This window comes from Anarhichas minor, unplaced genomic scaffold, assembly GCF_050575085.1.
Source record: "Anarhichas minor isolate MPS153535 unplaced genomic scaffold, ASM5057508v1 ptg000003l, whole genome shotgun sequence".
Taxonomy (NCBI): domain Eukaryota; kingdom Metazoa; phylum Chordata; class Actinopteri; order Perciformes; family Anarhichadidae; genus Anarhichas; species Anarhichas minor.
Window position 1 is genome coordinate 11,702,063 of NW_027466449.1, and position 11,848 is coordinate 11,713,910.

The 11,848-nt window shown below is 41.2% G+C and overlaps 1 protein-coding gene across 1 annotated transcript; it reads left to right on the plus strand.

The window, feature by feature from the left end:
* Positions 1-1,130: 1,130 nt before the first annotated feature.
* Positions 1,131-5,865, plus strand: LOC142949766 (trypsin). Its single transcript, XM_076091596.1, has 5 exons — positions 1,131-1,185; positions 3,376-3,535; positions 4,150-4,291; positions 4,384-4,650; positions 5,695-5,865. Exons 1-5 carry the CDS (start codon positions 1,131-1,133, stop codon positions 5,863-5,865), a joined length of 795 nt encoding a protein of 264 aa, XP_075947711.1.
* The last annotated feature ends 5,983 nt before the right edge of the window (positions 5,866-11,848 follow it).

The window sequence follows — 11,848 nt, forward strand, 5'->3', positions numbered from 1 at the left end:
GACAGTGATACACTGAAAACATGTCAGCGTCACCCCATTCAAGACTGTAAACCACGAGTATCTCCATGTCTCCTTGCCAGTGAACATTTTGTCACAGTGTCATACATTAGTTATTTTTTTAAGGGATTTTTCTAGTTGTTGTCTTTTCTAATGTCAGTAATTTAAAAACAACACAGACTAACTTCCATCCTCAAGCTCATTTAAAATCATTCAGGGTGAGTTTTGTTTATAACCTTTGTCAAGTGTAACAGATGTAATACAATCTAAGCTACGGCCAGGTGGACGAATGTGAGATCGCTGGCAGCCACGTGCTATGATGACAGCACTTGGACTGAAGAGGGGATATTGCGGGAATAAAGGCAATGGTCAGCACTCTGGGGACGTGAGAGCACAGCTATCAGTAGCACAGAGGGCGACAAAGAGGGCTATTAGCCAGCTGAGGTCAGGACCTCCACAGAGGGATTGTCGCAGTGACAAGACCTGTCTGAGCTGTGCTCCATTTTTAATGACACCCACTCCTAAAATAGATGTGGAGCAGCAGCGCTGGCTCAATGTAGTCGAAGACAAAAGCCGTTGCTGCTTTCCATTAGTCAAAACCCTCATTAATCCTTCCTGAGGAAATAAGTGAGAGGAGAAGGTAGAGCGATGAAGAGCTGCAGAGACTCTTACTGCATCTCCTTTCATTCAGGGGGATAGCAGCCCGTTTGATCCATATCCTGAGCTTCTATCACAAGCTGCAAAATGTCAAATATTGGACATAGCTGACGGGGCTACAACATTACAATAACTGTACTGTATGATACAACTGGCAACACAAGAAACATAGTCTATGCGTAACCTTTTGTGGGACCTTAAATGGGCCTGCAGTCAACTGGGTGATTAAATAAACAATGATGAAGTTTAGGGCAGCTTGAGTAAGTCATGGAATAGTTGAGACATGGGGCGTGCTGTGGAATCTTCAATTATATATCGGTCCAGGACAAGGGAGGTGACCATGGAAACAGAAATAGGAACTAAGGAACTATAAGAAACCTGAGAGTGCAGGTGTGTGGCCTCACGTTAAGATCAGACACGCAGTACACAGGTGATTCCTCACTCTGCGTGCCGACTGCTCTCCCCATTGTCTCACCATGGACCTGTCATCCTTAGTGCTTTGTGTACTGTTTGAAGTCCTGGCTGTAAACTGTAAGTACGCTTCTTTATCTTAATTTTACAGTTTATTCGTGCATGAAGCCTCTTGGTTACAATGACAGGAATGTTGGGATACTGTTGACATTTTTTTTAGGGGTTTCATAAATTGAATCTGCATTTAAATGGGCTGAATGTGTATCTAATATGTTATTGCCATCCCTTGTATCAATGTTTTGATGGTTGCCTTTTAGCTGTGGCATTGGCAGTACTGATCCTCCCTTGAGACGGTCTTTTGACAAAAAAGTTTGACTCAGAGCCATTTTAATCTGGGCATGACTGAGCGTCTCACAGCTTTAAATCATAAATCACACCAACAGAGGAACAAGAGGAGGGCAGAATTGGCATATATTGTACTTTTAAATTGAAAATATTTCAGTTCTAAAATGGACACATGGGTTGTGATATTTTAACATCCAGCTAGGCTCACCTTGTAAAGTCTTTTGTAATGACACTCTTGTGATACACATTGTGGGGCGCCGTGGCTGCTCATGTATCAAGGTAGGTATCAGCGGCCCAGTCTCTTAGTTCATGTCATTTTCTCCAATCTTCACACAAGCTAATAAAGAGCAGATATGCCATGAAATCTTTTCAAAATAAATAAATTCCTGTAACATGCACAATCTTACTCGATGCATCAAAGGATACCTTTTTAGATAAAGAGCTTTTGAAATGGTCAGTAAAAGTGTGCGTAGTCACCAAAATAATTTGAAACCTCAGGAACAACAGATGAAAGTGAACAACACAACAACAATACGTTATTGTGGCCACCACCTCCTTTTGTGGCAATTATGTCACAAAGGTAAAACGTGAAAGGAGACACCGGCATCTTGAATAGGTCTTTAGGATCTGGGACCGAGCAGAACCGTGCAATTTCACAACAGACAATACTGCAGACTGAGGATGTGAAAAAGAAGATTTGTCTGGATTAATGGCAGCTAACTACATAAGCAGTGAATTACATACAATTGACTTGCTACAACACAGTTTAGCAGTTTGTGCAGCAGCCAAAAATAACACGTTATTGCATCTTATATCTGATTCAGCTCACATTATTACACACATTAGGAGACACATCGTTCTTCATTACATAACGCTTTCTAATGCTCATGTATGTATGTGTGTCTCACGCACACCCAATCCATGCCATGTATACTGAATAGATAGAGTTACCATTTTGCTCTTGACACGCACCACTGCTGCTAATTATGGCTTGGAGTCAATATCTCGATCAGTAATGAGAGGGAATCGTTTCATTGCTGATGGCATTTCTGTGTCTGAGATGGCTCTCAGTCGCTGTGATGTACACTTTACATTTTTGACAGAAATGTTCAAATGTTTACAGTGTAGATACTCTCATGGCCAGGATTCTAGAAATACCATGGTCCTGAGGCCAAGTGCCCCAAAGTCCTCCCCACGTCTCAAAAGATTGGACTGTTCTTGTTTCATTTATTCAGTTAAGGTCTGCTGTGTCAAAGCCTGCTCTGTAATGCCAGGCTTCAAATTCTGATGGCGTAATGATACTTAATCCTTGGCCTAAAATGAGTCAAATGTAACCATTGAGTTGCAACACTGTGATATAAAACTACCTCTTTCCAAGTAAAATTCCTTCATTGAAAACGCCACTCAAGTGAAAGTATGTAAGTATTATTAGCAAAAGTGAAGATTATCTTTTTTTATTCCGTAATAGTACATCACGTTTTACAAGATCATCGTATCATTTGTATGTACAATCTTAATCTGTAATCTGGGGTTAAAAGTACCGCAATATCCTCAAAATGTAAGTATAATGTGACAAAAAATACTACAGTAAATCATCCGTACCTCAAATTTGTACTTAAGTGCAGCACTTGACTTGAGTAAATGTACTTAGTTGCTCTACAACACTGCTTTTTACTGCAGGATTCAAACCCCTCCTGTGTTAGCATCAGATAGATAATGATGGTCAGACTAATCCTTTACTGTGAATCAATGTACCTCAGAGGTGAGATTGTTTTTCATTGATCTGCTCAGCCGGGAGCATCTGTGCACTGAAGTCAGCTGTTGTTTTCTTTATTGTTCCTGCTGATGCTGCAGCTGCAGTAATAATGTTTCAAATTTGTTAGCTCCCTCTAGACTGTTATGTGTGTTTCTCTCTCTAAATCCCATCTAAGATGGTATTTCTTTCCCTCTGGGTGTGTGTCGCAGGTCAAAAGGAGGCCCAGGAACGTATAGTGGGAGGATACGCACCAGTTCCACATTCAATCAAGTACATTGTGTCGATACAGACAACACAGCGTCAGCACTTATGTGGGGGCTCCTTGATAAATAAGTACTGGGTAATCACAGCAGCACACTGTAACATTGGGTGAGCTAATTTTTCTTCTTTTGATTTACGTCTGCTGAATATAAAAGCGGTGTGACCTTTGGGATAATATAGAGGTAAAACCGTGTGCCCGGATTTCGCCTTTCGTAAGGAAGTTACAAACAACAATAATATTCCTATTGACATATGATGACCTCGTGTTGACTTCTCTGCGTGTAAATGTGTATATACAGGGCTTCATGAGAAGATCCAGTACTTTCAAGCCATATCAAATAGGCAATTCAGGAGGTTATCGACACTGAGAGAATGTTCCTGAAAGTGATACAAGCGCACCAGAAACAATGGAGCTCTGTGGTACGGGAATCTGATGCAAGCATATGACGGCCTCACGGCCCTACTGCTGAAACATAAATGTTGAATAAACAACATCATTGGATATTTTAAAAACAAAATAGGGACACCCTAAACATATGAAGTGGGACATACTGCAGACAACATACTGTCGTGAAAGGCTCTGTATTTTCAGTTATTAACGTAGGTACAAATGTGTGCTGTACTACTGGCTGTAGCGTCAGGTTTAACAGACAGATAGATCTCAAAATGTTGAACTATTCCTGAAGAAGCATTTAACCGCTACAGCGTTTTTGTTTCTGCAGAGTAAACAAAATGATGATAGTAGCGGGAGACTACTCTTTAACCATCTATGAGGGCACAGAGCAAGAAATTCTTCCTCAACTTTTGTTTCCCCACCCGGAGTACAACTCCACCACCACCAACAATGACATCATGCTTATAAAGGTGCAAACTATCGGCCGATTCTTGAGTGTGTTACTCCATCTGTGGCTCTCGGGAGGTCTGTTTACTGATCAAACTGTTCACCATCTCTCCAGCTGAGGGCCCCGGTCCATCTGAACAGCTACGTTTCCATCGCTCTGCTGCCCCGGCAGGGCGCCTCCATAGCAGTGGGCAGATCGTGTCGAGTGTCAGGATGGGGATACACCAGCCCCAATGGAGGTCAGATCCCCTCCACCCTCCGCACTGTCATGCTGCCCATCGTCTCCACACAACAGTGCAACAGCAGTGGGTCCTTCGACGGCAGCATCACAGAAAACATGCTCTGTGCTGGTTTCAGTATTGGTGGAAAGGATGCCTGCCAGGTAAGAGGACCTAGTTGTACTCAGTGTGCGGATCGGTCACCAGTTGGAGATTGCGGTTTACTACACTACGTCTACCCTTCAGCATATAGTTCGTTAAGAAGTTATTCCCACTTCAACCAGCTGCAACATAAAATGCTGCTTTACATTAATGCAGTGCTAATAATAATCCAATAATATAGCACAACATTGACAAACCCTGTTAACTAAGAAATGAAGTTCCCACAAAACTTAACAGCATTCTCAATTACGTTTTGAGGGAAACATATTTTCTCCAGAATTACGTTCACGGTTTTGAATATGTGGTCAACATTGTGAATTCAAACAAAACAAACCAATAATGAAACAAAACTTCAGTAAAAGATCATGCTTGAAATACCATAATTACGTCACCTACGTATATAACGGTTGACGCAACGTTTAACGTAACGTTTGACGGAAAGTTAATATAAGTCAACATTAAGTTTTATTTTCAGACTCGTGTCCTGTCTGAAAATACTTTTAATACTTCAAAACGTTTCACTACTAATATCTATGTACTTTTAACATTTTGAATGCACAACTTCTACTTATATTGGAGTATTTTACATTTTACTGAAATAGCCTAAATGGTCTGTATAATTATTTCCCCACTGGTCTCACATATGTATTGCATTTGTTTTTGGCAGGCGTAACTCAACAGGAGAAAATTGGGCATATGTTGGGGATTATTTTCAGCTGTGGATTAATACACATTTGATGAAATATTATAAATATATTAAATGTTTACTGCAGCAGGATGGTGTGTGTGTGTGTTGAGTCAAAATAAACTACATTACCCAAAAACTGCATCAATTGGACAACAATGGAGCTCTATGGTACATGGAATAAGCTATTTCTACTTGCTGCTACGCTTGCTAGTAGGATCAACTCAGTGTTGGTTTTTGTCTCTCCACACATCTTTTGACAATAAGAAAAATATAGAATATCACCAAATCTATTCTTTAAGTTTCTTGTTCAGTAAAATATCAGTCATCGCTGAAGTCCCCTTATTTGCTGCTGTTTCAGGGGGATTCTGGGGGTCCGCTTGTATGTGAGGGCCGGATCTATGGCTTGGTGTCCTGGGGGAGAGGATGTGCTGACGCCCAGTTTCCTGGAGTCTACACTGCTGTATCCAAGTTCCGCAGGTGGATAGACAACACCATATTTAGCTACTACAGCAGGTGTAACAAGGATTAAAACCCAATGTTACTGAGATAAGAGAAACACAAGTGGAGACTTCAAGTTCTTCATTTCAAATGCAGTTCTTGATGTTATGTTTTTACCATTTTTCCACATTTCCAGCTTCATATTGAACACATATATGCACGATATCGATCTAACTCGCTGCAAGAAAGCGAGAAAAGTGCATTTCACAAAATATGAAACTATTCCCTTAAGTTCAAGCTTGAATTTGCATCATGTCTGTTGTTTATCTGTTTAAAGCATTTACAAAACAAAAAAGTGATGGATGATCCACGATAACCCCTCAGGTAAAGAAAAACACATTGACCATATTTTCACAACATCAAGAATGAGGTGCCAATATCACTGCTTAAATTGCTCAAAATCAGCGCTCCTGGAGAACTACACTATACTAAATTCTCGAGGCAAGAGCTTAAACAATTTAACCAGGTCAACCGGTGCTACAACTGCAACATCAAAGATCATATGAGCATTTAATGCTCGTTCAGAGGTGATTCACACAATAACAGCTTTACAATATAATACAATCCAATACAGGAGCCCAACAAAACAACAGGACATTTGTGAAGCAATGTTTTGTTAAGACTGGAACTCAAACGATTAGAAAAGAACAATTTCAAGCGAAAACTTATGATGATTACAGCTTCTCAACTATGAGGATTGGGTGATTTTCCTTGTCTTCCATTATAAAGCAGGAATTCACTTCAAAGCAATTTGAAGACGTTTTGGGATCAGCTCAATTTTCACACCCATGTTGTTTGTGGGTTTGTTGTACTGGATTGAAAAAACAAACATCAAATGGAAAAATGAATACTTCTGATCTACTCTATTGAATGAAGGCAGAAATTATGCACAAATGACTTGGTTTATTCCTCCAAGCACATTTAATCAATATATGACAATTAATGCATACAGAATTTCTGTCAATCTGAATGTGAACTAACTCTGTTACAGTGAGTAAGAATCTATATACTGTATGTGTGTTTTGTGTGTGTGTTTTGTGTGTGTGTGTGTGTGTGTGCGTGTGTGTGGAAGACAAAGCAACTGCCTTTTCTAAACATGTCCTTTCATTTAATATGGGAGTCAATGATTACTGCCAATTTCATGTGGTTTATTCACAGAGTAGCTGTGTAATAAACTTGGCACTATGCATAAAGCACCTTTAAGTGTGAAAGTTGAGTAAATGCATGGACGTAGGTGAAAAAGAGAGAGATTGAAAGTGTGAGCAATGGCATGAATGGTAGCGTTTTCTTGTGTTATACACTTTAATAAATGACTGATCATCCCACTCTCTGGCAGACTTCTTTATTTGTAATTACAATGCTGATATCGCAGCTCAGAAGCTCATCGCCACTGTTTGCTTCTTTAGTGGAGAGACTTTAAATAAAGGATTATACTAGCTTGTCTGGATAGATAACTAAAGTCCTCTTCATGCTGTGTTACTTATACGGCGTGTCAGTAAAGCCTACAGGAGGACACTTAATAAGTCACTTCATTAATTCATGAAAAAAAAACATCAATCCCTTTTGGTATAGAGTGTGCGTCTTGGTCGCCTGTCACCAGAATCTCTAAAACAGCCGATGAGCTATCCCAAAAGTGGACTACCGTCATGAAATATGCATGGAGCCATGTCTTCCCTCTGAACAATCTGTGTAACGGCTCTGAGGCGTTGCTGCCTCGGCCAGCAGTGATTCCTGTTAAGACGAGCGGAGGCTAAAGACCGCATCACACCTGATATGTGTCGGCGTATCACATCAGAATGAATAGTTGATGGCCTACTTTAGAGGTATCTCTGGTTTCCCTGCTTGCCCCTGTTTGCTTCTGTGATGGCGGGTGTGTCAGTGCCCCATGTGATTGATGGTTTCCAGGGCCTTTTATGCCTCTGATTTTACAGGCTTGGTTACATAAAGGCAGATTCCTTTTGTTCTGACTCCCTCTCTGGGGAGTGTTACGGTAAATCGCCTGACGTGGTTGATCCGGAGTTCCCTATATGCCCACTGGCTCACAAAGGGAAATGTCTCTCTCTGGGTTTACGTGTTTCATGTGGCAACGTATTGATTTGAGGCATACAGACTGTGACCGATCCCCTAACAGCTTCTCCCTCTGGACTCTGCTTTGTAGCAGCTGGGAAGACAAAACATGTTTTACAATGATAACAGATTCTTTGCCCCAAACTAGGCCACCAGCATCCATTATTTTCCAATATGCGTTATTCATTCAAAGAAAAAAAGAGGTTTGGAGTATCAGGGGTGGCATGGTATATAGACATTAATCGACATTTAGATGGTGGTGGAAGAAGTACTCAGATCCTTTACGTACTTAATTAAAAGTACCAATACAACACTTTACATTCATGTCAGGTGAGGATCACGTTCAGGAAAACAAAGCAGCAGGCAGACAGGATCAGTCCAGCTGTACTTAACCACTGTGCAGCTCAGCTGGCTCCAATGTTCACTAACGTCTTCAACAATCCCCCCTAACAATGTTCCGCAGTGTTTCACGGACTCGACCATAATCCCTGTGCCAAAATTAACTAAGACCCCCCAGCCTCAGTGACTTCAGACCAAATTGCTCTATAGCATCCGTGGTCATGAAGGCGTTAGAGCGCATCATCCTCTCTTATATGAAATCCATCACCCTCCCTCTGATAGTTATTTGTCAGTTTGTTTGCTGAGCCAAAATGTCTGTTGAGGGTGCCGTTAACATAGCCCTCCACCACACACTACAACGCTTAGAGTCACCACACACCTACGCCCGCAGTCTCTTCAATAAAGTGTTGGACATAAACATCGACCCCTGCATATGCCACAGGATCAGGAGCTTCCTGTGGAGAAGGCAACAGAGGGTTAAGATGAATAGCCTTTCATCTCTCCCTCCAGCCTGCTCTCACCAAATGGCCTATTAATGACTCGACAATTTGCAGGTCAATCAGCGTACAGTAAGAACGCCCTTTCTTGCTTTTTGCGTGTCATTTGTACGCCATGTAGTCTGTGCTGAGTGCAATGTAAACGTGTCTGCGTCACTAAGATATGCTCTCAAGAAGTGACGTAGTATGAAATGCGAGATAGACACCTTTCGGTGGTTGGAGAGGTATATGGGTCAGAGTCCTTCGAGGCCAATGTCCCGTAAAGTCTCTTATTTGTTTGTTTTTCAAGCTACATTGGTGACGTTTTTTCTTATGTTACGTTGTTCACGTACGTATTAGTTGACGTAGGTAATTAAAGCACAACCATTATGTTTTTACCCACATCTAACTAAGAGGTTTTGTTGCCTAAACTCATCTTCTCACCCTGGCTCTTCTCCCTCTACACACAAACCACTTCACATCCCACCACAGCTCAGTTATCATTTTTAAATATGCAGACGACACAAACACAGTTGGACTCATAACCAACAATACGGAAGACCGATATAGTGTGACATCTAAAAAACAAGAAAACATTCTAGATTTCAGGCACAGCCCCCTCTCCAAATCACACATACACGTGTCAGGAAGGCCCATTAACCATCACTGAGGCATTCAGATTTCTACACACATCAGCTAAAAAAAGCTGAGAACCACTGATTAAATATTTAACAATGGATTGTATTTTACAAGCGTATCATGTGTGGTTTTATATACGATGCAAAGTAGCTACAGCTGTGAGATAAATGTAGAGAAAAATGTATACGAATGATCCCTTCTGTAAATGCAGTGCAGTAGAAGGTTAGTAGAATACAGTAAAGCAAAAAGAAAAGTGCTTTGAAGATTTTTTCAAGCACGCAAATTTTTGAAGATGACAGCTTACTTAATAGATAAATTGAAACACAATAACAGTTCCAAGAATGTCACAACAAAAGGAAGCCACTGTTTAAAGAGGATGAACATGCACATAACTTATTTGAGCCACCAGGGGGCATTTGATCGTTAAAGCGCGAGGATCAGAAAAACAGCAGATGAGGTGCAGCCCTGCTGGCGCTTCCTCCTCTTTGCCTCCTCTGTGATTATAATAAGCCCTTCCACTGAAGTGTTGTGTCTGCACATGGACACGTAACATTATGCTTTGTGAATTGCAATGATTATGAATGTGCAGAAATTGAATCGGCTGGAGAGGCTTTGTTAGAGGCAAAGTGAGAGGGGGAGACGCCTTAATGTGCCTGGGCCATCTACACTTGCTATAGCCGAGGTGCAGAGTTTTGGATGCCAGACAACTGTTCGAGTTCAGTGGGATGCCAGGAAGCTCCGAGGCACGACGGAAGCTGAGATGAAAACGTGACCGGATTGTTGTGCCGTCCTCTCTTCAAAACCAAAGAGCCATTCAACTTCACAAACAGACACTTTTAGCTTTTTTTCCTCCCTCCTTCCATTCTCTCTCTTCTGGCCCTGAAGATGCACTTAATCTTTTTTTTTTTTCTTTTTTTTTTTACATTTTCTCTCCTTAATACTTTGACATGGCTACAGCCAGAAGGCTTTTTCATGAATCTGGGACAACAGGCATGTGTTGAATATGCAGAAGATCGAATAATTGGCTCAAAGGCAAAGGCTGGAACATGATTTTTTTAGAATTAGAATTAGAACAAATAATCACTACTACATTGTGCCGCTTTTTAATGGGAAATGGACAGATGGGATGACAGGAAAGACTGATGTGGAATTGTGTGCAGTCAAGCTTTATTTTTGCTTTTCATGGTAAAAGCGATTTTGGTGGCTGTATTAGACACCCTTAAAATAGATGCTGGTTTCGAGCGGGAGGTCAGATCCATGGGATAATGAGTAGGCATGAGTGACTGAATCAGCCACTCGAGTTCAGACTACCTCCCTTCGACAATCACAGAAAGAGTCAGTTGTCATGGTGAGCCTCAAACCTAAGATAACTCGAACCATTAGCTAGTACAGAAAACAAGACATCGATCGCAGTTTGTTGAAGACGGGATCCTCAATTTAATAGTTATCTTATCTCATCATTCAGCCGACGCTCTGTGAGGTTTTACAGTCAGCGCTGAAATACATTAATAGGGCCATTTGTTTCCCCTGTTCATTGAGAAGAGTTTGTGGCAAAATGGAGATGAATGGTTCAAGTGTTACGCCCTGACAGTTTTGTCAGAACACACCTGGGAGAGCACAGCTGAATGTTAAAAACCACTGACGTTTATGGAGTCATTAATATGGCGCTGAATGACAGCAGCAGGAAATACATCCTCTCAAGAGCGTTTGGACGGTAGGGTACATGTCCCTATACCAATATTTTGGGGGGCCAGAATTGTCCCTACCAATATTTGAGCAAAATTGTTTGCATTGTCAGACAGACAGACAGACAGACAGACAGACAGAGAGAGAGAGAGAGAGAGAGAGAGAGAGAAGCATGTTGACTGGCATGGAGAAATGTGCTTCTGGTGTGAGCAGCTGTTCATCGCCCGGCTTCCTATCCTGTCTAGACCCGGTCCCTTTTCTCTATTGCCTGCACTGCAGCACACATAGTAGTCTGAAGGGGATATTACCATACCAGCAGAGTGCAGAGCAATAACATAATGCACAGCAGACTATAGGGTAGATATGAGGACTTACTACATTATACTCAACAACACAAATAATTAGCTAGTTTACTTGGAAAAAGTGGTAAACAATCACAATAAGGGTTTGAGGCTTCGGTACAATGTAAAATGTAAAATGTCAGAGTGAAATGGTTTGAGGTGCAGAAAAACAGAGAGTGATTAGTCTTGAGAAGCAGGATGGGGGATGCAAATTGCAAATAACAGCACTTCAGTTTTCATGAAAGACATTTAGTACAGAGGATGAGAGAGATTTGAAGTGTGCCATCTCTCTTTTCATCCCCTCACACATAAGTGAGACAGGCTGGAAGGGAATTCTTTAATACAAAGTTGAAAACATTTCAATGAACTTATTTGTTCATTAATTGCTAGATGCAGGCAAGGTATCTTTGCTTTTGGTCTTTAACATGTAAAGACTACATGGCAGGAATGCTGCTTCCAACCCCAG